Below are 25,890 nucleotides of genomic sequence, written 5' to 3'. Positions count from 1 at the left end.
CCAGACATTGGCCCTTATTCTGATCGGTGCGGATATTCCCGCATTCTTACGGAGCGGTCCGTACGCCACGGTGTTTTGCCGCGTGCGGCCATCGTCCGTAGAAACGCCCACGTGTCCTCCGCATTCGGACGGACTCACTCTTTAAGAACAGGGCGTGTTTACGGACGACATACAAACCATGCGTGTGCGGGAGAAACACTCCGATTCTGCACGGTATTACAGAGTATTACAGAGTATGCTCGGGAATACCGCATCCGAACGGGAGCCAAGCGGTGCTACCGCCCGTAAGCGGAGTATTTACGCCAAACAACCCACTATGATGTATATTCTGCAATACATCACATGACCCACTTATTCAATTACCTATCCTCATAAAAAAATGCTTCTTTGGAATTGGAATCAATTAGATGCCAATATATCCTTACAAGCATGCCTAACACATGCATTGCACACATTAACCCTTACAGCAAATCAAGTGCAATGGTTTGTATTAGACCCTGTGTAAAAGATTATAAACAATCTACACATATACTGTTTAATGGGCAAAGAAAACCAACAACTTTCAACTTGCATAAATAGTTTATTATGCTGAACAAATAAATACAAAAAAATAATCAAACATTTTAAAGTAGGAGATCGCGCAGGTCCTGCAGGTCTGCGATGAGCAAGCGCAAATGGTGGCCCATCCGCAGCAGGGCCCCACGAATTCCCTCATCTGCCGGCGTTGTGGCATCTGTGGGCATGTCAAAGGGGCAAAAATTAGTCATGATATTCATGCATACATTTCACATACTGCTACATACATTGCAGAAATGCTAGGTGACATGTCTGTGTATATATATATATATATATATATATATATATATATATATATATCTATGTAGAGAGATAGAGACACACATAGATAAATAGATATGACACATACATATATACATACATGCAAACTTATTTGCTACATACTGTGTTTTTTGCCCTCTAGCCTTTACTCTGCAGAAGACATAACAGTCATAGTGTTTCTTCTCAGTCACAACCCACCCATGACTAACCAATGACAAGCATGTCATGGCCTCCGTCAATAAGAACTTGTCACAATCTCCTCAGTCTAAGTTCAGTGATGGTTCGTGCCATGGGAGTTATGCAAATGTCAGGAATGCACAGTACACATCCTCAAAATCATCATTCAGTCTAAACCAACCTACAAATCTGTGAGGGCAAAAAAACAATCTGAACTACAGGGGGTGTTTAGGTAGAGTAGGCTCCTGGGACACTGGCAACTTGTGACTCCATTCCAAGGTAGGCCGGGCCCTACTCCATTTATAGCATACATCCTATAGTTTATAAATAACATTCACCAACAATATAGATTCCACTATTTGATGGGTCATAATCAACGCTTGCAGCAGGTGAATTTAATCCACAAATGATCCACTCATCCCTTTACTCCAGGATCCTGTTTAACTACAACGGTTATGTGGCAGTCAAAATGGAGCTCCAAGCCATCCCCCAAACCAGTGTAATTCAGAGGTGTCCTGGATGAAAGGGATGCCTTGGACACCCCATCTAACCCGTACCTGTATCTGTAGCTACCCACTTTGGGGTCTGTATTAATAGTATTGGAACAAAATTTTTAATCACCAGTGCTACATAACAAATACCACTACAACTACTTCATGAATGATGCATTATGTAAACATACCGATCTGATGGGACTCCGGGGCCTGACACGCCTCCTCCCCCTCGGATTCCGACACCTCTGGGGCAACCGTGACCTCCTCAGCCCCCTCCTCCGCCAGCTCCTCCGCCACCGTCACCTCGTCCACCTCCTCCGCCACAACCACCTCCTCCACCACCTCGTCCACCTCCTCCGCCACAACCACCTCCTCCACCACCACCACCTCCTCCACCTCCTCCTCCGCCACCAACACCTCCTCCTCTGCCACCAACTCCTCTTCCACCTCCTCCACCACCACCGCCTCAGGCACCTCCTCCTCCTCCACCACCACCGCCTCAGGCACCTCCTCCTCCTCCACCACCTCCTCCACCATCTCCTCCACCTCCTCCACCATCTCCTCCACCATCTCCTCCACTTGCTCCTCCAACATTTCCTCCTCCTCCTCCACTTCCTCCTCCTCCACCCTTGCCGCCACCTCCTCCTCCGGCTCTTGGCCCTCCTCCTCGGCCAGGGCTGCCTCGGCCTCTTCACGGGCCTGTCGGGCTCGGGCTCGTGCTGTGTGGTAGAAAAAAAAATCATGGTCAATGTCGGGTCATTGGGGCACATGTATTAATCCATAACAAGACATACATGGAAGGGTGATAATGATGGCAAACGATGCTGGAAAGTAGCTCCTTACTGTTAATGGACTCCAAAATGTGACATTTCAATTATTATGTGATTGTTAGTAATTTGTTCAAACATTACAACCCTGGCATTTATCAATGTGTAACACATATTAGATCTGGCACATTGTATGCATCAGAATCATCAATGCTATGTCATTACATATAAAAGCCACATGACTGCATGTTAACCAGGAAGAAGCACACATAACAGTCTATGGACTTTTAAACCCATGGACACCCACTTATCATGAGACACATTTTATTGTTTCTAGATGCTATGTTGTAAGTGCGAAATTTCATAGCTAAAATACTCACACTCAGCTATTTCGCCCCTAATTTGCTGTAACAGCTGGGGCTGGCGCCTGCGGAGGTCCGACCACCGCCTCTGGAGCTGGCCGATCGTCCTCCGCACCCGAGTGCGGGCGTAAATCCGGCGGCCTGCCGCAGCATAGGCCCTCCGCTTATGGCGGTTACTGATAAAGGGCCCCGCACGGCCCAGCCTTGTCTCCATGACGGAGACAGAACCCTCAGCTCCGCAGCCGAAAACGGGTCTGCCCTTCGTGTCTCCGCCATGTTAACAATGGCATCAATCAACCAATCAGGTGGTGGCATTGGTTTATCACAGTTATTTGTGTTAATAACTTTATTGTTCATCTTTACATGAACAGCGTCTCTGCGCCAACACAAATGGTGACAAATTCGCATGCCTTCAAAACAGTAGTGCTGATGTATGGCAATGAACAAATCTGATATATATAAAACACAGTGTGTATGCACTTAGCAAATCCAATGACGCCTCGCTCCGCCAAGCAACGCGTGCTATAGCTTAGCAACGCATAGCTGTAGTTAGCATTACTTACTCTATGCATCTATGTGTATGCGTACATTTATGTTTAAAAGACACATACACATACTTGCAGGTATCCTGAGTCCAGCATTATACACCAGCCCTGCCTGCCTGCCTGCCTGCCTGCCTGCCTGCCTGGGTGCCTGGCTGCCTGCCTGCTCCTTGAAATTTTTAAACATGTTAATAAATTCAAATATCATATATATAGATATATATATATATATATATCTGCAAACAAATCATACATCAACACAGGAAAAAATCCACAACACATTAGAGAATAAATCAATGTACTCACCAGTCATCAGGGATAGTATCAACTACAATAATGAAGATATAACAAACACATAAGATCCCTTGTACAAGGTATAATAATGAGCACCTATATTGTACTTCCCCCAAAACTAAGCACATATGATAAATATCTACTATTTCTTTGCCATTAGGAGGGCAGGCTGCCTAATTTTCGTTTTGTAACACTGACAACTAACACACTGTACTTATTTGAAGGGGTGATTTTTACTAAAATTGGTGTGTTCTGTCAACTAGATAAAATGTACCTGAAGTATCTTTGCGCCACAGAGTCCCGCAGCTGGTATCCCCTCCGGCATTCAGGGGCGCGGGATGGGCGCATGGGCGGATCTTGCGGCTCAGATGGTACCTCCCACTCATCAAAGGGTATCTCACGCCGCACAGCAATGTTGTGGAAAAATATACACAGGCCCACGATCCTCGACACCATTTGAGGCGCATATTGTAAGTCACCACCAGTGCGGTGGAGCACTCTAAATCGACCCTTTAAAAGGCCAATTGAGCGCTCCACCACTTGCCTGGTGGCAACATGCGCCACATTGAATGCCTCCTGTGGGCCCGGTGCTGGGTAGCTGTACGGCGTAAGTAGCCAGGGCGTACATGGGTAACCGGAGTCACCCAGAACCCACGCATCACGGCCTTCCAGCTCTTGTAGTCTTTGCCATATCCCGGTTTGTCGGATGACATGAGAGTCATGGGCACTTCCGGGAAACTTCGAGTTGAAGGCGAGAATCTCCATGGATGGGCCACATACCACCATCACGTTCAGTGAGTGGAACAATTTGCGGTTCCTATATATCTTCTCACTTCGAGATGGAGGCACAAATGGTACATGGGTGCCATCCACAGCCCCTATCACATTAGGGAAGCCAGCAATTTGATGGAAGGCCTGCTGGCTTCTGCGCAGGGTCTCGGTGGCAAATGTCATGGCCATGAAGTGCCCCTTGCGCCTGAACATGGCCGACGTCACACGCCTCAGGATTCGGCAGAAGGCCGGCTGAGATATTCCAGCAAGTACTGCCACTACTTGTTGGAATGATCCTGAGGCGCAGAAATGCAACACCGCCAGCAGCTGTGTGTGAGGCGGAATTGCTGTCGTGATCCCGTGTAGAGGTTCCAGATCACTCTCAATTAACGAGAGCAGATCCAGAATTACATGTGGCGGTAACCGGTACCTAGTAAGTACCTCATCATCGGGCATAGCAAACAGAGTCACCCGTGTGCGATAGATTCTAGCACGTCCTGGCCTCCTTGGGCGACGAGTGGGGAGAGCCGCAAGTGCCCTTAGCCTCCTCTCCATGTAGCGCATCATTGCTTCAGCAACCTATAAAGAAATGAACATAAATACTGATGCACCTATGCACATAATGGCCATATCCGACTACAAATAGATTTGTAGGCTTCAATACGTACAATAGATGGCCGCCCCGTGAAATCCCGCAGATCCATTTGACTCTATAATGATGTAACAATAATATGAACTCAATACACACCGTCCTAAACACACAGATAAAGGTGTCAGCATTTTTTGCCGACATCATGTACTATGAGACATTTCATCTATTGCTGGGACATGTTGTCCTGCAATAGATGAACACACACAGGTTTAAGACCTGTGAGTGAAATAGTGAACATGTGACATGTTGCAATAATGCGACACGCACTTTGCTGGCCCAACAATCTGTAGGCAGTGAGGCAATGGTGCATACATTCATACACTTACATTGTTAATGGATATCATATCTACAAGGAGCATGGAAGAGCTTACCTTAGACCCTGACAAGTCCAGATCTGGAGACAAATGATTCTAGCAGCCAGTCACTATTTATAGGCCTCTCACATGTGTGGTCTATAACAGTAGAGATGAGTATTGCATGACTTGTGGCCTGGATTATCTAAGGGATTGGGCTACTTTTAGCTTGCAAACAAACTCCACAATACCACAGTAGTCATGAATCAAATGTCATGTCATGCTAGCAAATAGCATGTGTATTGTGCAATAGTCACAGGTGTATCAGAAGATTCTATGCAATGTTAGCATTGGTGACCAGTATTTCATGTCGAACTTTCGCCAGGTTTTACACAATGGAATTTCCGCCACCGTATGCGGCGCGAAAAAACAGCGACGTACGCTCACGCACGGAACGCAGCTGCCGCTGATGTCCGCCAAACAGGATACACAAACAGTATATAAAGGTGTATTAGAAGGTGACAATGTTGTTGCTAACATGTCTGGATCACAACCAGAGGTGGACCCAGACCTGCAGCAACTATTTGACCAGATGGACTCCAGCACCACCTATGTGCCACTGCACATGCGGCCAGTGGGAAATGAGGAGGCTGCTGGCCCTTCTACAGCAGCCCAACCTGCACCTGACCATTCTACAGCAGGGCAACCTACACCTGGCCCTTCTGCAGCAGGGCAACCTGCAGCTGGCTCATATGCACCATCAGCAGAATCTTTTGGAACACAACCGGGGACTTCACAAGATAGTACCATGGCCAGCACTTCAAGTGCAGCGACACGTGCCAGGGGGCGTGGCCATGGACGTGGCAAGGGGAGAGCGAGGGCAACAGAGGAACCAACTACAAGAAATAAGGCATATGAAGCACAGGCGCTTGCCATCCTGGTTCCCCGAGCACGTGATTGGATTGAGTGTCCATCGGAGAAGCTGACACACACACGCAGATGGAAGATTTGGGAACAGATAACGGCAGAGATTAATGAAGTAGCGCCACAAGTTCGTGAGACGGACCATGTGAAGAAGAGGCAAGTTGTTTTGTGATACATGTGCCCAGTAATAGCCAAGTAATGATTTAATTGATGCTTAGATGGATTTTGCAAATGGCCCGTGAGGTTGTTACGATACACAGACATTATTGACATGTTATTTCGTTGAGAGTTAGAGTAGGGTGATTGTGAATGTGTATTGTAACGGTTGATATCATAGTTGCATGTAATATTATCTATTGGACATTAATCACATGTCGTAATATGTAGCACAGAGCAATGGCTGCAACAGCTAACATCTGGAGTGACATGTATTAATATGTCAACTTACATTGCAGGTGGCAGGACTTCAAAACCAACCTGAAGAGGAAGATGACCAAGCGGTGGGAACACAGCCAGACATCTGGGGCCGGGCCCATGCCATCAGGGCTAGAGCTCACCCCCCTGGAGTTGATGGCCGAGAGCTGTATATCAGTTGAGGAGATCAGGGGGGTGAGCACGATGGATAGCGAGGTCCCAGCTGAAGTGTTTGCGTCTTTTATTGAAGGTAAATATTGCTCATGCCATAAACTTGTGCAAGTAATTATCTTAGAATGTGTCCTAATTTTGTTTATCTTTTTCCACAGACACCCCACCGCTTGGTGCCGACTCTGCTCAGGAGGTGGAGGAGTCCGTGCCACCTGGCCCCAGGGGTAGGCCTGTGCAGCAGCAGCCATCGGACCAAGCCGATTTGGCCGCCTTGGCCAACATGCTTGGGGACATCAACCAGCAGGGAGAGTTGGCATCAGAACGGATGCATAGGACCGAGGAGATCCTGGCGAGCTTGGTCAGCACCCAGCAGGCCATCGCTGCGAGCATGCAGGCCATGGCTGAGTCACATCAGGCCATGGCTGCAAGTGCTCAGGTGCTGGCCGAGCAAGCCACCCGCCAAAATGATCTCCTCCTCCACCATAATGAGCTTATGGTGGAGCTGGTTACCAGCAACAGGGTCCTAATGTCATCCGTTTCTGGTGCATTACCACCGGCAACACTCCCTGCTGGCAGGAGGGGTAGACCAGCCAACCCCTCAACATCATCTGCTCCACCTGCCCCAGCATCTGCCCGTGCCAGAAGAGCTGCTGCACAGGCCAAGGAGCCTACCAAGGCAAAACGTGGTCGCAAATGAACTTGTGGCTGCATTAATCTCCACCGTTATGTGGTCCCAAATCTTCCATTGTGCTGTGTGTGTCAGCTTCTTGTGTCCAATCACGTGCTGAGGGTAACCAGATGAGCCCTTGCTTCATATGTCCTTTTTGGTGCCCCTGTTGCCCTCTTTTGCCTGCCATTACTGTCAGCTGTACTTGAAGTGATGGCCATGGTACTATCTTGTGAAGTCCCCGGTTGTGTTCCAAATGATTCTGCTGATGGTGCATATGAGCCAGCTGCAGGTTGGCCTGCTGCAGAAGGGCCAGGTGTAGGTTGCCCTGCTGTAGAATGGTCAGGTGCAGGTTGGCCTGCTGTAGAAGGGCCAGCAGCCTCCTCATTTCCCACTGGCTGCATGTGCAGTGGCACATAGGAGGTGCTGGAGTCCATCTGTGTGCAATTATATTTGTTTTGTTTTATTATTTATTTTGGGACATTCCTGCCATGTTGTTTATTTTTGGGATTTTGTATTTTTTGGTCATTGCATCACAGTGGCATTGACTGTGACATGTATAGAAATAAATTTGTTTACTTTACCAAAAATGTGTGGTTTCATGAGTACATATCGAATACACATGTGTATTGATAGTATTAATATTCAGTCATGTCCATTGTTAGCAGTTTTTAAGTGTCTGACAAGTACAGCATATGTGGGGGATTAGTAAGGTTTCCTTGAAGCAGCAATGGTTTCAATTAAAGCACTGACAAGCGGCCTATTAGTGAGTAATGAGTAAAGGAGTAGATTCTATTGGGTTCAGGTGTTAATGCTTGTAGTCATTAGGCGGTACGTTCGCCTACCGCATGAACGAGTGGTGTCCGCAAAGCAATAGTACACTTGTGGACACCGCACATTTCTGCCCTTTTTGGTCGCGTGCATTCGGAGTGCTATCCGAATGTACGCCCCCCAACATAAGTGTACTCCCCCGTGTCCGCCCATGTTTCCGCCCCGTTTTGCCCACTTTGAAACTACGCCCATGTGTCATTCCGCATGACGCCCATAATACGCCCATATTTCCCGACTGATTGCGGTGCACAGTTTTGTACGGGATTTGCCCGAACAGGTACGGAGTCAATGCGTGGCACATGCGCGTTGCGTTCTCCACGCATGCGCAGACGCCGTAAAGACGCGATCCGAAAGTATGCGGTAAAGTACGCGTCAATCAGAATAAGGGCCATAATAATAATAATAATAATAATAATGATATATTTTTATTATCATCAAATGCCCACATATAATGATTATTTAACGAAATTCAAATGTGAGCAGTACAGAATAAAGAAAGTGACATAAGAGTACAAAATTATGCGTGAATCCCACTAAGTATTTAAAGTACGGATTGCCACCGGGAAAAAAACTTTTTATATCGTTTAGCTTGTGACTGATACTACCCTCTGAAGGGATTTACGATCAACGGCAGAGCAGGAGCCAAACCACGCCACAACACCGTAGGTGAGATCACTCTCAATGACACTAGAGTAGAAATTCACCAAGGTTCTCCTACACATACCAGCTAAGCGTAGTTTCCTCAGAAAAAACATACGCTGGTGAGCCGTTTTTGTAACAATGTTTATGTGGGTACTCCATAGAAGGTCTTTAGACATATTTATACCCAAAAATTTGAAAGAGTCAACTGTCTCCACTTGTTGACCATTTAAAACCAGTGGGCAGTATGAGTCTTTGTGAGATTTCCTAAAATCTACAATCATTTCTTTGGTCTTGTTCACATTTAAGACCAAACAATTGTCCCTACTCCTGCAATATCCAGACTGGACCCCCTCAACCTCGTGTTGATGCCCCGAAAATGTCATCGACCCCCACTGGCACTTAGACTGCGTTTCTCCTGAATGCAAATGCAGTTTAAATGCACACGTACAGAGATGCGGAAATTGATGATTAGAGATTTCTGCACTTTTAAGAGTGAAAAATAATTTTTGTTTCGTGTACGCTGTTATATATTTATGTATTCAGCTACAAATGCTACTGTTCTGCACACATTGAGGTACATTTTCTAAGATGGGAGTTTTCTTAAAGATGGGATGTTGCTATGGGCAACTAATCAGATTCTATCTCTTATGTTCCAGAAGATGTTAAATAAATAAGAAGTAGATCCTGATTGGTTGTTATGAGCAACATCCCATATTCAATAGAACTCCCATTTTAGTAATTTAACCCCATGAGTTTTTCTGTGGTATGAAAGGGTCAACACGGGTCTTAAATCCCTGCACTCCGACCCTGGTCAAGAGCAGGCTCGGAGTGCCGAGATTTAAGACCCGTGTTGACCCTTTCACACCACCGGGGTTTTTCAGCAAATTCCCGGGTTGAAAAGCTTTAACCCGGTAATTTGATTCTGGTGTGAAAGGGGTATAAGTAAAATATGCCTTTATTAGGGATGTATATTACAATGTGAGATTTAGTTTACATATAATATTATTATTTTAAACCTCATCTGCACTTTTAAACCAATCAGAATATCACACATGTCTTTCTAGGGTCTTTTTACCAATGGATTTTCAAGTATATATTGATGGTGAAGCGAAACCTCCGATATCAAGGTTCATACGAAGCATGGTGTGTCTATCACGGTAGTCATTGTTATTTATGTGATCTTCAAATAACTAATATACTTTTTAGCATTAACAGGACCGGTGGAACACGCTAAGCATGGTGGAAGCGCGATGGGCACAAACTACCTGCACCAAAAGTATACTTTTTCCCGTGCAAGTATTGGGTATTGATTGATCTAATTCTACCTTCTGAGTTCTACTCCTGCTAACAAAACACAGAGGTACAGCAGAGTGACACGTGCACATGCATCAGGACTTTACTGTGCATGTGCCAACCCCAGATGGGAGAACTGGAGAACCTGGTACCAGCCCTTTGTACTGCTCATCAAGAAAGTTCTACTGCTGATGAAAGCATTCATTAAATATGAAACATAGGGCTTGTTCTCATTATTAAAGGCCCTATTACCAGTGGGAAGCCCCCCCCCTCCCCCCAACAAGCGTCTATAAATTTGAAGTACCACTCCAATACTTGTTCTGTGTATACTGTCAATCTGCAGACTCCGAAATGAAACTGAAAGCTGGCTGCAATGGTTCCAATTCTATGTTCTGTGCTGAAATGACATGTCCTGGAAAATAAATGTAATGTAATCGAAGAAACTCCTCTCCATCTTGGCAAATAGTCTATTATACGGGTGTGGTATGGTGCTCCGACAGGAGGGATCCCGACTGCCGGTGCTCCGACAGGGGGGCGAGCATTAAGTAGCCCCTTGCGGGCTCGCTGTGTTCTATTCTCCCTCTATGGGGGTCGTGGACCCCCACAAGGGAGAACAGCCCCTGTGAGTCTGGATTCCCCATGTCGGAGCACCATCAGTTGGGATCATGACGTCGGGATACTGACTGTCGGGATCCCCCCTGTCGGAGCATCATCTGGCACCCCTATTATACAGGAATATTTGCAGTTTCTTTTTACATGGTCATGATGATCATTAAAGGTGCCCATACACTAGTAAGATTTATCTTCAGATCTTACTGGTTGGAACAAAAACATGGTTATGGATGAGTGACAGTTTGTCAGTTTTCCAGCATTTTCAAGCAAATGGTCAACTGTCATTTGTTCTCATCCATAACCATGTTTTTGTTCCAACCAGACATATCTGAAGATAAATCTGCATGTGTATGGCCACCTTAAGTCTGCTGCAGAAAATGCAGATATCATTCAATAAAATAAGGACTGATGTCTCCTGTAGATTTCTAAAGAGATTCACATGTTTTTGGAAGACATCTACTCCACTGTTCTAGCTTTGTGAATTTATCATAGCTGCCATGTAGAAATAGAGGTGGAGGGGTTGGGAGACCCGCACCATAAATATATTAAGTATAATGATAGTTTTGTGGATGGATAAAAGTCACACCATACAGGATATCTTTCCTGGCTGGTTAGGTTGCTGTCCCCTGATTTAAGATAATGCAATGAGAACAGTGAAGAAAAAAGAAATCAGTTGAGTTAGGACGCACTCCTCATCCACATTGTCTCATTGAGACTTGTTACTAAAATTACCTAGTACTAGGTGTATAATTTATTGGTTAATAACTCGTTAGACTAGTAGGCCATCATATTGTATTACTAGTCTAACGAGAAATAGAGGTGGATATTCCATTAGGGCTACGAAGACACCAGCCTAGGGCCTTGCAAGCCCCACGGCCTATCAAAACGTTTCCAGAGGAGCATTGACACAAGATGTCATGACATCACATGGACCTGCCCTCACTCCCTAAGTCTCTTTCTCTGGTTTCATCCACTATAGGTGGGAAGTCAGTTTACTTTAAATGTGATACAGGTATTAAGCCTACTAGAACTAGAGCCTGATTCAGGTTTGGACTCAAAGCCAATGTTCATGCAGCTGAGCATTTATCTGTACACCGTGCACACGCCAAGGTACTCTATCGATGCCGGCTACAATCATCAGCAAAAATATAGTTCTATGACTAGGGCCCCATGAGGTCCTCTGTGTAAAAGATACTGATAGTTGCGTGTTACAACAGAGGCACTTTAAGAGAGGAGAAGGCTTGTGTGCAGCCTCCTCTGTTCGTAACGCCATCGTCTCTCCTGGTCACCCCGGCAGTAGCGCCACAATAGTGCACAGCACGGTAGAATCTGAGCTCCAGAGGGCTCAGACTCTACTGCGCATGCACATAACTCGAAAAATATGGTGCTACAGCCATTATTTTGGCTATTCCAGTGCCTTCATCGCGGGACTCCGGAGGTGTAAGTATTAAAAAATAGGTACATTGCACACATTATAAATATGCCACTGCGTTACACCATTTCATTTCCTAACAATCATGTAATCATCTTTTTTTTTTAAAAAGTGTGGTACTCTTTACCTAGAACGGCGCCCGTCGCGGGCATCGCGGGTACATTTATGGCTACCCGCGACGCGACCGACGCGATGCCCGCGATTTTCCCATTGAAAACCATGTTAAACCTGAAAAATCGCGTCGGTCGCGTCGCGGCCGGCCATAAATGTACCCGCGATGCCCGCGACGCGATGCCCGCGATTTCCCATAGGGAACAATGTTAAAAGGCAGATTGACCGCGATTTTACCGTTAAATGCCTCAATGACCGCGATTTTGACATAGGAAACAATGTTAAATGGGCCACAGAGCCCAAATAGTCCCCCTGAAGTCTTAAATGGCCCCCAAAATTTTTAACGCCACCCCACGATCAACGTGAACCCGAAGCGTGGCGAGCGCAGCGAGCCCCGCGAGGGGCGGCGGTACGCGTCCTACGACCTTTTCATGCCCTACTATCCACGTCGGCGTGGAGTTGAGAATAGAATAGTGTGGCGAGCGCAGCGAGCCACCGAGCCCGAAGCGTGGCGAGCGCAGCGAGCCCCGCGAGGGGACGCGGATACCTTCACAGGTAAACGCGTCCCCTCGCGGGCTTCACAGGTGTCCGTGGCGACGCGGACACCTGTGAAGCCCGCGAAGGGACGCGTTTACCTGTGAAGGTATCCGCGTCCCCTCGCGGGGCTCGCTGCGCTCGCCACGCTTCGGGCTCGGTGGCTCGCTGCGCTCGCCACACTATTCTATTCTCAACTCCACGCCGACGTGGATAGTAGGGCATGAAAAGGTCGTAGGACGCGTACCGCCGCCCCTCGCGGGCTCGCTGCGCTCGCCACGCTTCGGGTTCACGTTGATCGTGGGGTGGCGTTAAAAATTGTGGGGGCCATTTAACAATTCAGGGGGACTATTAGGGCTCTGTGGCCCATTTAACATTGTTTCCTATGTAAAAATCGCGGGCATTGAGGCATTTAACGCTAAAATCGCGGTCAATCTGCCTTTTTAACATTGTTCCCTATGGGAAAATCGCGGTAATCGCGGGTACCCGATTTTGATGTACCCGCGATTTACCCGCGATTACCGCGATTGCCGCGATTTTACCCGCGATCCCGCGATTTCAATCGTGGGCGCCGTTCTAGGTAAAGAGTACCAAAAGTGTTATATGTTTGTGGAAGCAGTAGGACATTACTAGTAGTACTGAGGACAATCATCACAACAAGGGCCTGATTCAGACCTTTTAGCAAGGCTGCAATTTATGCAGGTGGACAAAACCATGCTGCACTGCAGGTGCGGCAGATGTAACATGTGCAGAGAGAGTTAGATTTGGGTGAGTTATATTGTTTCTGTGCAGAGTAAATACTGGCTGCTTTATTCTTATACTGCAAATGAGATTTCAGTTCTCTGCACATGTTACATCTGCCCCACCTGCAGTGCAGCATGGTTTTGTCCATCTGCAAGAATTGCAACCTTGCTAATAGGACTGAATCTGGCCCCAAGTACAGAGTTCAGTTGTTGCACCAGTGAGTTTACTTGCTCTTTCAGTCTCTGGTGAGCTCCTCTCTGCCCATACTTGCCTACCCTGCTGGAATGGCCGGGAGGCTCCCGAAAATCGGGTCCCCCTCCCGCCCCCCGGGATGGTGGGCAAATCTCCCACATGCCCCCAAAAGCCCTGTGCCCCCAAATCGGAATTTGCGGGTCCGTGGCAGGAGGCAAGACTAAAATTACACAAATCACGTAATTTTAGCCCACCCCCCTCCTCGCGAACCCACGAATTGAGGCATTTGTGTGGATTGGGGCAGGGTTTGAGAGTCAGCCATGTCCCAGCCGCCCTCACTGAGCAGATTTGGTTCTGGCTTCTCCCGGAGAGACAACTTCAAAGGTAAGCAAGTATGTCTTAGCCTGTTATGTTGCTGCAGCTGCTGCCACATACTCAATTAAAGCCAATTTTTTACAGAACTTACCTGCATACCTATCTATTTCTCATCACAACTCTTAAATAATAAGCTCATTTGGGCAACTCCATTTTTACCTTATAAATAAAGCATAAAGAGATTTTTTTTTTAAAAAAGAACTAATTATTATAACTCCATATACTATATAATTAGAATGTCTAAGCAGTATGACCTTAAATAAGAACGCTACAGTCAGGAAATGTAACGCCTTGACTATCTCTCTGGCTATAGGAAGGCCTGACATACAGTAATATGCAAGTTTGTCTAACTCATTTTTCTATCATGTGAATCAAAGTTTACTAATTGCAGTGTACAGTATTGCTTACCTCCCAGGAGGAGGGGCGCTGATGCGCTTCGAAGGTGCGGCCGGAAATTTTGGGGGCGTGGCCTAGTGAAAAGGGACCGTGGCCTGTACTTACAACACTCCAGAGAGACCACACCCACACCCTGTTTTCTGCGATGTGGGGGCATGAATAGATGCTGTGCGCATTCACGGGTGACCGGGGGGGGGTAACTGACCTCCCAACTGACACTGCCAGCCCCAGGCGGAAAGTGGGAACATCCCCAAAAAACAGGACGTTCCCATGGAAAGCCGGACAGTTGGGAGGTATGAGTATTGTGCACTATTGCATTTTGGTAATGCAGTTGTTTTTTTGTTGTTTTTTATTTGAAAGGTGGTGAGTTTCATGTTTTAATTGTACAGTTTGTTTTGTCTTAGAGGGATTGCTATTATAGTGGACAAGTTCTGGAATCAAACGCATCATCTGTGGCTCTGAGAACATGTTTTGGACTCCGGTAATACATGGTCTAACATTTAGCTAGTAACACCATTTGCTTGGCAAGGGAATCAGTGTCACTGTCTGCAGAACTGGTGTAAGGCTTCTTGGCACCCTAGGCAAACATTTAGTCCACTGCCCTCACCCCGACACCTCTCTGCCACGTACCAATACCCACTTCCAGCCCCTTAAGTAAAAATGCGAAGGTGGCGTCTTAGACGTTCCACGCAGCCTCAGTATAAAGTACAACAAGGATGTCTTCCTCATCGCATCTCGGTTTTGCGATGAGATGAGATCTAGTACAAAAAGTATGTGCAGCACATACTTTTTGTAATAGATCTCATCTCATCGCAAAATCGAGATGCGATATTGTATGCAATAATTGTAACGTGTATGGGCACCTTTATTGGCAGATAGGTGAAGCTGCAGCACTACCCCACTCCCATGCACAAATCCTTTACCTAAAAGAAATAATATAATAATAATGATAGTAAACAAAAAATATATATATATTTTTTAAAATACATGATGACCACAGGGGGCCCTAGATAGAGGGGGGCCCAGGGTTACTGACCCCCTGTTTACACATCAAAGGGTAATAGTAGATCATAATACATTAAAGTTCTTATACAGAGAACAATGGGCACTATTCAGATCTGATCGCAGGCCAGCGAATTCGCACAGCGCATGATTATTGATGAACTGCAGTGTGCACATTAAATCGCATGGTGGGATTTCTCTGTAGCGGGGCAATGTCTACTTCATAGCTGGCCGCTGCACATCACAGCTGTGCGATCAGGTCTGAATCGGACCAATTATGCAAGTGATTCCTTACTATGTTTTGTGTTTTTTTTCAAGAGGACTTACAGAATTGACCAATGAGAGTTACATCATGGAGCCATTCCAGCTTGCCACTGGTTTTCTGCACCTCATCTCCAAAATGAAGAGCAATTATGGGGTAACCATTTTCATCTCAATAAATGATACCGATGTAAAAAGTCACAGCTATCAGCATGAGCTTTTCATAGAGTTTCAGCCTTCTGCCCAGGTAGGGATTCACAGTATACTCCCAAGCAATCATTAATGTGTGATGATACCCGAGTATTGGGGGGGGGGTTTATCCCAGAAGCTCTGCCTGCAGACATATAGCTGGTGGTGAAATAATCAATAATTTAAATTATAGTAAATGATAACAACAAGCTGCTTTAACCTGTTTCAGAGAGACATAGGGGCACATTTACTAGGATGAGAATTCTATTGAAGATGGGATGTTGCCCATAGACACCAATCAGATTCTTTCTATTATCTTCTAAAGTGTGATCAATAAATAAGAAGTAGAATCTGATTGGGTGCTATGGGCAACATTATATACAGAAAGTTAAATGCCAGATCAACTCTCACTGCCAGCGGCGGATTTAAGCCTTATGAGACCATACGCCAAATACCAATTTATGCAGTGACAACATAACTGTAAAAAATGCACCCCTGCCGGAAAAAAACATTCAGGCACCCTCCGCTATGGTACCTGCTCATTTTCAGGGGATTCCCCCTTCCTCCGGCCACCCCTTGCTGCTGCCAATGTCTGTCATGTCTGCATCCATTGAAAATGTCCTTATGTCTTTCCCAAAATGGTCACTACATCCTCTAGCCAGCATAAATAACTGTCTCCAGTAAGGTGGTGCCATTTTGGGTGGGACATTCACTTGGAGGCAGATACGACAGACCCCCTGTGGCAGGAGGGAGGAATTCCTTGAGGAGCAGGTGCCAGTAGAAGCAATAGCCCATACAGACACCCCAGCACCCCCAAGCTGCCTAGCCACACCAAGCCACCACGGGGTCTATGGAGCTCTTTCTACACCACTTAATTTATGTCTTCTATCCCTCAAACAATCCATAGCACTGCATCTTCATTCCTTGTTTATGCCCTTTACATTGCCTTATATTCTATTACAGTATACTACTTTCCACCTTCACTGATTGCACCATTTCTCGACATTTGCATTAGGTTGACAGTCAATAGGTCAACCATGATTTGACGACATGTATTAGATCTACATGGACATTAGGTCAACATGGGGTTTTCATGATTTTTTTCCCCTTTTTAAGAAACTTTTTGATACTTAACTATCCACTTGGACTATTGGAAATGGTAGTGTTCCGAGCACAAGGCACCTGGCCAGAAGCATGGTGAGTGAAACGAGCCATGTGAGGGTACGTGGCACACTAATTGGAGGTCTCTGTGCTCAAATGTACATGTTGACACCAAAAACATGAAAGAGAAACTCATGTTGACCTTTTCAAGTGTCGACCATTCCATTTCGACCTTTTGCTTATGTTGACTCTTTTTCCATTTATTTATTGTTTATTACCAGTTTCTTATATAGCGCACACATATTCTGCTTCGCTTTACAGAGAAAAATTGAACATTCACATCAGTCCCTGCCCCAGTGGAGCTTACAATCTATATTCCCTACCACATGTACATGCACACACAGACATTCTAGGGTTAATTTGTTGGCAGACAATTAACCTACCAGTATATTTTTGGATTGTGGGAGGGCACGGGGAGAATATACAAACTCTGCACAGTTAGGGCCATGGTGGGAATCAAACCCATGACCTCATTCCTCTGAGGCAGTAATGATTGTGAGGAAACCACCCTTAGCTGGGATGGTGGTTACCCTTGGTGGGATTCAAATCACTCGGGCAGCCAAGACTATATAAAAAATAAGTCTTTATTATGATAGCACAACAGAATAAGATGCTTGCATGGTACAGGATAATCGGTATTATAGATCCTCCAGCAGACTCTTGCAGTCAGCATCCTGAAATAGCAATCTCAGTAATCTGAGCCTTACCTTAAATCCATCTGCACATGTTACATCTACCCTACCTGCAGTGCACATGGTTTTTCTCCATTTGAGAAGGAATTTGCCTTTGCGAGTGAACCAGATTAAGGGACAAATTCTTGTCGTGAGTATTGACTGAACTCTTTGGCGAGGGCATGGAGTCTAACTGGACAGCAGGCCCCTCACTAGAAGAACTCACTAATGATAAGAGGATGGCATTAGTGAACTGCTGGTGGTAGGTCAGGACTCAGGAACCTCAGGACTAACTGAAGACAATGACAATTAAGATCTTAAATGGCCGACTTGGCATGGAAAAATCTGGGGACTGATGATGACTCAAAACTCAAAAGGCCTACCTGGCTGCGGGAATACAGGAAATCAAGTAACGAAGGAAACTACAGGGCCCTAATCAGTCACTTTAGTTGCCTTGCCTTTTGTAAATTCGCTAGTGGTCACTGCTCACTGGGTTGCAGATGCAGGCCAAAACACACCACATAAAATCATTTGTAATGCACTTTCACTTGCGTCATCCCCCCCTCATTGCTGTCCACAAACCACCCCTGTCAATCATTATACAAATGAATCCTCTCTGTGTACATGCAGAACGTAGTTGCCCAATAATTGCTCAGCTGCCTAGCTACAGACATAGCGGGCATCTCTGACCCAAGCCCAGGGTCCTTTTCAACTGTCTCAGCTTTGCTGAGTCTACTGTTTAGTTTTGAAAGACAACATATGGGATACATTTATAACCATGGTATGGTGTTATGGTATAATGTTATTGGGTTGAAACCTCTTAGAATCAGTATAATCCTATAATAGGGTTTAACTTCTTTCACTCCATGTATCTTTGTCCCTAACGTCATTATCAAATAGAAATAAATTCTCAAAGATTAAACAAGTGTTCTATAAAATAATACGCTAACATATAACTTGCATAATGATTTTGTTCACATGGAAAATCTGCAATGCAGTTGGCATCCTGGCAGTCGCAATAATGACCCTCGGAATACTGGTGGCAGGATCCTGATGAATGAAAATGCTGACCAATTACTTTGGGCAGAAGAGTATACATAGTCTAATGAATCTTTGTTGACCATGACTGGTATTCCTCTTTTGCTACATTCCTTCTACTTCTCAATCCTTATTACACAAGTCCATGCATTCTTACTTTAGTGCAATAGGCTGCCTATTGGTCCAGCATCACGTTTAAGACATTATCCGTGGGTTTGCTCATTGCATGGTCATTTTATAAAAGCTGAAGTCTTGAAACGCTGCCAGGATTTGGTTCACCTCCTGCTGGCAGGAGACCAGGACATTATTCTCATCACAGTTCACCACAGCAAATTTGTAAAGCCTTATGTGATGTAGACTCGTCTTCATCCCAGATAATGAGAATCTATACAGAAACCCAGTTGTCTGTGTATGACTCCCTAGGGACAACATGATGGTGTAATGACCTTTATAATAGACATCTCTTCCACCATTTGTTTAACATCCAAAACCTGAGATTCTGATTGACTGATAAGCTCCAGGGTCCCCATGATGGGCTGCCAAGTGACTACATCCACACCAACACAAGACTACCTGCGCGTATCACTTAATCCTATATAAAATGTTTAAGATTTATAGTTTCTGTGGGAATTAATTTCAGGGTTTACATTAAAAGGGATATGAAAAAGATTAAAAGACATCCATATTATTAGCACATCAACTTAGCTATCAGCTATAAGCAACTATTGCCTAGCAAGTAAAATGACGGGTAGTTCAACATTGTTAGTCATTCAGAATGATTTCATTTCATTGTTGTAGATGTTTAAATAGAATAATAGTTGGCATTTGTAATGGTTTTTGTGTCATTTTTTCAGCTTAATGATACCATTTTTAGGATTAGACGCTATATGAAAGTTGCCTTATTTATAACATTGGAAGTGGTGAGTAGAGATTCGGACACTCAGCTTTAGTCACAGCGTACTGAAAGCCATTGGACACACCACGACTGTCATGCCTTATAGGTGCACACACTGCCTACTTATTACTGACTGCTGTTACTGCTGCCATGGATACCCATTCACTATCAGCTACAGCTGGACTTGTGTGTGCAGCCTTATAATAGCTTCCTATGGTGGCTGCACACTTTTAGATCATATCATTTACACTGACTGTCAAACCACCCTATCTGCATTCATAGGACTAGAGCTCTATGCTGTGCAGAGGAGGCTTCAGAGGGGGTTGCAGAGCAGTTCAAAAATCAAATAGGGGAGGTACAGCAATTGCAAGCAACTGCCATTCCAAATGGTCTCACTGGCAGTTGGTGTGGCTCCCCTACTGCCGTGACTGGTGCTGTGTATGCTTCAGTACTTCTAATACTAAGAATAGTATGTTTGTTTCATGTGGTGATGCAATGGGAGCTCTCCAAAAAACGTTGTAAATATTGGTTAACATGTCTGTGTTGTTTTTGCACTTACACTTACACAATTGCTAAATTCAATAGATCTAGTAACTTGGTGGGCTGCATGCTATGCTTGAAATAGACATATGACAGGAAACACAACAATTGGGGTGCAATATGAAAAACCTGAATGGTTTGGGGAATACACCATGTCAGTGGTCAGATTGGGAACTTCTGTTGTCGCTGAGGTCATGGACATGGATGACTGATATTTCTCTACATTGGGGACCAGAGAATATAGGAAGTGATGTATTAAGCAATATACAATGTGGAGAAGCGGACTAGTGGAGAAGTTTCTTGAATCAACCAATCAGCTTTGAAGTAGCATTTATCAAGCACATTCTATAAAATGATAGGTAGATGCTGATTGGTTGCTATGGGCAATTTCTTCAATTTACACTGCTTAAGGCAATCCTTTGTCTGTACCACCTGCTTCAGTATTTCCCATAGATTTTTCAGCCACAATGATCAGTGGAAATCTATATATGTGATGGTTTCAGGATAGTTTGATATAAATTGAAAAGATTGAATAGCAAATTCCATGTGTGTGGCCAGGATTATTCAGCTATCCATACGCTGTCTACTGTGGTCCCATAGCCTATTCACATTGGGAATACAGTTTCATCAATAAGAAGTACTTGGGGAAAAAGTATAATATGAAAAATACTATAGTATACTCCAGTGGTTCAAACTTTTTTGAATCACGGGGCCTTGTAGTATCAGCATTTTTTTTCACAGCACCATAAAATAAAAGTTTAAAAAAATATTAAATGAAGTAAATTGTGCTTACCTGTCATCCTTAGGGTCAGGTCAGTGATGTGGTGGTGTACAGAGTGGTGCTTGTGATTGTCCACGTTTCATTATAGACAAAACCAATGTTATGTGAGAATCTGAATTAAGGTATAGCAAGTATGGAAATGTTTAGCTCTAGAGCAGGGATGGGAAACTTTTGGCTTTCCAGCTGTTGTTTAACTACACATCCCAGCATGCCCTGCAACAGTTTTGCTACTTGGCCATGCTAAAACTGTTATGCAGGGTATGCTGGGATGTGTAGTTCAACAACAGCTGGTGGGCCAAAGGTTCCCCATCCCTGCACTAGAGGTTCCACATGCCAGAAGGGTGATCTCCGTTACTACCGGGACTGGCAGATAAATACGGATTTTTGGCCTGCCTGTAGGAATCTTACACATATTCATCATGTTGTCATAGTTCTATCTACACTTAGCTCTATTCAGTATTGCAGTAATAGCACTTAATTAAAATTGTATTTTCGTTGTCTTTGGTACAGTTTAACGCATTGGGTGCCAGTCCAAGGAATGTCATTACAAACTTTATGCAAGTATTTAGTTATCTTAATACGGTGAGTACAGTTGTATTATTTCATATCTGACTATGTAAAATTGTTATTACTTTTTAACAAATATAAGCAAAACAAGGTCACTGAGTGGTGCCTGGCAGCAGCGGCGAAGAGTGCGCTCGGGTTTTTGGGCGCTCGTTTGTTCAGGCGCCCAAACACCCGAGTGCTCCCGAACCTCCGTGGGAGTGGTGCTCGGCGGCGGCAGAGGGGTAGTGATGATTGATGGCGGCGGCGAGTGTTGATCGGCAGCAGTGGCTGCTAGGAGTACCCTGAGGGGCCGGGACAGGTGAGGGGAACAGCATGTAGGTGCATGCCAGTGCTGGAGGCACCACTGGTGCTCACCTACATACTGTATTGTGGTATGCCCGGAAATGTTTCGGGACAGCCCGCTGCCGCAGCTGAGCCGAGAAAATTTTCGGGTTTTACCAACTAAGTGGTTAAAGGCCCATACATGCTGGGTGACTTTGGGTTGAAAGCAGCTCAGTTTTGTCGTTTGAGCTCCTTCATCTGAAAAGCCGTCCAGTCTGTAGGGGCCAGCCATGAGCAATGAACACTGGTGCACGCTCCCTCATCTTCACCGGCGGCCGCCGCTCATCTGCTGGTATTACCAGGGAAAATTGCTGGCCAGTATGAAAATTGCTTAATGAGTATGGACCTTAAAATGTCTATAAGCCTAATAAGCCTAAGAAAATATATATATATATTAATCATACAAATCATCTTATCAGTCAGTGTTTATAAGAGGACTTCTCTACCGCTCTTTATTTTTGTGTTTGGTTATTTGGGATCTAAACAAAAGTATTGAGTGACTGGGTTATTATCAAAGAATCTGCAGCATTAAAAAGATTTTTTATACAGTTTAGAATTTGGGGGAAGCTATTTTCCTGTAGTATATGTACATAATAGGATATACATAGCATGGATTTGCCGCACTCGTAGCTGGTAGTCAGCGTATGAATATGATCATTTGGGGCAGCACAGATGGTGTAAGGGTTAGCATTACTGCCTCACAGCGCTGAGGTCATGGGCTCGATCCCCACCATGGCTCTAACTGTGCAGAGTTTGTATATTCTCCCCGTGCTTTCGTGGGTTTACTCCGCGTACTCCAGTTTCCTCCCACAATCCAAATATATACAAATGGGTTAATTGGTTTCCAACAAAATTAACCCTAGAATGTCTGTGTGTGCATGTGGTTGGGAAATATAGATTGTAGGCTCCACTGGGGCAGGGACTGATGTGAATGTTCAAATATTCTCTGTAAAGCGCTGCGTAATATGTATGCGCTATATAAGAAACTGTTAATAATAATGATAATAATAATAATAATGATCAGGATATACATACACCACCCTGCATAAGAAATGATGTTAACGATTGACCAAACAAGAAAGTGGTATAACATCATTTAAACCACGTGGCAGGATTGTATCAAGTTGATTGATCCATAAAGCCTCCCTCCTAAGTAACACCAATCCCCTATCTCTCCCCCTCTTTTCTGAGGGGGGTGTGATCAATCATCCGATACCTAAAACAGGACAAACTGTGTTTGAATCCACAAAATGTTGCCTGACTGGTTGATCACTGTTTTCCTGCGGGACAGGTGAGTTATTCATGTTTTAGGTATATATGTGTGCTGTGTGGCCTGAGGACGTGGTGCAATGACCCCGAAACGTTGTAATAAACACTGCACTTTTTTCTATGCTTATACGTATATATAGTCTCTGATTGTAGCCTTTCTACAACCAGTAAATATAAATGTACATAAAACATTGTTGCTGTAATGTGTTAATGTTTACATTTTCTTTTATAGAAATTTGCACCTTTTAATATGGAAATCTTTCTGTCTAGTATTGATCTTTGGACAGTGTCAAATCTATGTAAGATAGAACATAGTACAAGTGCCACACTAGAGAATTTCATTGTGTGGCTGTCAGGAAGACCCATTAACTTGAAAAGTTACGATACCCCATTACTAATAATGTAAGTACACACAGAAAACTATACTTGTATTACTTATGTGGTAATAAATGTATGGCTAAGGCAAGTTTGTCTTTCTGCGGAACTGAATTCATGTAAAGCTGCTACACAAAAACTTGATCAAATTGTGCTACTAGTTCCCTGTGAATTATGGTGAATAGAGCATTTTGCACTTATTTTTGCATAGTGGTATATATATATATTACATTGACAAAAAACCTTACGGTTTCACGTGTCCCATTAAGGCTTCTTACACATGATCTCGCATTTCAGAAACCTGTTGTAACTCTTCCACTCAAACGCCAAAAAGCAATGAAATTACGATCATTAAGGCTGACGCCTTAATGGACGTGTTCCTTGCGCAATACAGATATGGTACGCCATCACAGCCTGTGGGTAAGTGCAGATTCAGCACTCTCACAGAGTGAGATTGCTGTCACTCACACAATGGTGGAGCTGCTAATTCACAGATTTGTGTGCTCATTGGAATACACACATGCAGTCTATGCAACTGAAGGTCTGAGCAGTTATGTGGCGCACTCATCCGAATAAGTACCCGCAATCATCTAACACTGTCTATCCCACTGAGTTATTAGAACTATACCACTGGGGTCCAACATCTCACACTCACTACCTACTATCCATTTCATTTAGTATTCACATGCAGATACCACAAACATCTTGCATAATTGCAAAAACTATAATACTCCAACTACTATGTATCTACACTTTCTTACTTTTCTCCTACAGTATATGCCTCCATGTAGCTCTGTCTTCCCCAATCCTTACTGCTGTGTGTTCTCCTATCTATGCTAGTCTGTATTCCCTCATCCACGCCAATGTGTATTCCCCACCTGTGCTGCCCTGTTTTTTCACATCAATGCCACTCTGTTTCCTTCTATCTGCGCCACTGGCTTCCCCTCTATTAGTGATACTGTGTCCCCCTTCATCCAGGCTGCTCTGTCCCCTCATCCATGCCACAGTTTCCTTCCATCTGTACTGCTGTCTCCTCTCTCCATCTGTGCTCCTGTTTTCCCTTCATCATCTTTGCTCTGCCACCCATCCACACTCCTCTGTCTACCCACCATCCCGGCTATGGTCTTTTTTCCTATCTGGGCCACCTTTAATTGTTCCACTGTTTCCCACCTAATCGCATCACTCTGTCTTATCTCCCCCAATCTGTGCCACTGTTTTCCACCCATCTGCTTTGTTATTCCCCCATCAGTGCTGCTTAGCCTTCCCATTATCTACGAATTTCTATTCCTCCCCATCCACATGACACTGTCTCCTCCCCCAATCAACAACACTTTTACCCCATCCGCTCAGCTCTCTTTTGCTCAGACCTTCAGTTGCATAGACTGCATGTGTGTATTCCAATGAGCACACAAATCTGTGAATTAGCAGCTCCACCATTGTGTGAGTGACAGCAATCTCACTCTGTGAGAGTGCTGAATCTGCACTTACCCACAGGCTGTGATGGCGTACCATATCTGTATTGCGCAAGGAACACGTCCATTAAGGCGTCAGCCTTAATGATCGTAATTTCATTGCTTTTTGGCGTTTGAGTGGAAGAGTTACAACAGGTTTCTGAAATGCGAGATCATGTGTAAGAAGCCTTAATGGGACACGTGAAACCGTAAGGTTTTTTGTCAATGTAATTTCATAGCTTTTTTCAATTTATTTTTTTTTTATTTTAAATTTTAAATTTCAGTGTAAGAATAAAATTAGATTTTTTTTAAATGTTTAATGATAACATACCCCTGGCAATGAGACAGCGTACACGCGGGGGACACTGGGAAGGGGACAGCGTACACGCGGGGGACACTGGGAAGGGGACAGCGTACACGCGGGGGACACTGGGAAGGGGACAGCGTACACGCGGGGGACACTGGGAAGGGGACAGCGTACACGCGGGGGACACTGGGAAGGGGACAGCGTACACGCAGGGGGCACTGAGAAGGGGACAGCGTACACGCAGGGGGCACTGGGAAGGGGACAGCGTACACGCAGGGGGCACTGGGAAGGGGACAGAGTACATGCGGGGGGCGGCACTGTAGGGGGACAGCATACATGCGGCGGGGGCACTGGGGGGGGACAGGGTACACACAGGGATAGTGGGGTGGGGGACAGGGTACACACAGGGATAGTGGGGTGGGGGACAGGGTACACACAGGGATAGTGGGGTGGGGGACAGCGTACACACAGGGACAGAGGGGGGACGGATTTACCTGGGTGCAGCAGCAGTACAGGGGGGACGGTACACATGGGG

At 45.0% G+C, this 25,890-nt stretch overlaps 1 protein-coding gene across 4 annotated transcripts in view; it reads left to right on the top strand.

Moving 5' to 3' along the window:
- LOC146075349 (disintegrin and metalloproteinase domain-containing protein 9-like) overlaps positions 1-25,890 on the top strand; it is a 93,615-nt gene that overhangs the window by 17,425 nt on the left and 50,300 nt on the right. For 3 of the 4 annotated variants that reach the window (XM_083184495.1, XM_083184494.1, XM_083184493.1), the window contains exons 5-10: positions 9,903-9,981; positions 14,932-15,008; positions 15,848-16,037; positions 19,704-19,769; positions 21,576-21,647; positions 23,455-23,624. In XM_083184495.1, coding sequence (XP_083040621.1) covers positions 9,903-9,981; positions 14,932-15,008; positions 15,848-16,037; positions 19,704-19,769; positions 21,576-21,647; positions 23,455-23,624 — 654 coding nt within the window. The remainder of the gene's footprint in view (positions 1-9,902; positions 9,982-14,931; positions 15,009-15,847; positions 16,038-19,703; positions 19,770-21,575; positions 21,648-23,454; positions 23,625-25,890) is intronic. The other variant, XM_083184496.1, reaches the window with a different exon arrangement.

The sequence above is a fragment of the Crinia signifera genome, chromosome 4, assembly GCF_055691185.1.
Source record: "Crinia signifera chromosome 4, ASM5569118v1, whole genome shotgun sequence".
NCBI lineage: Eukaryota > Metazoa > Chordata > Amphibia > Anura > Myobatrachidae > Crinia > Crinia signifera.
This window is presented reverse-complemented; position numbering and strand designations above follow the sequence as displayed.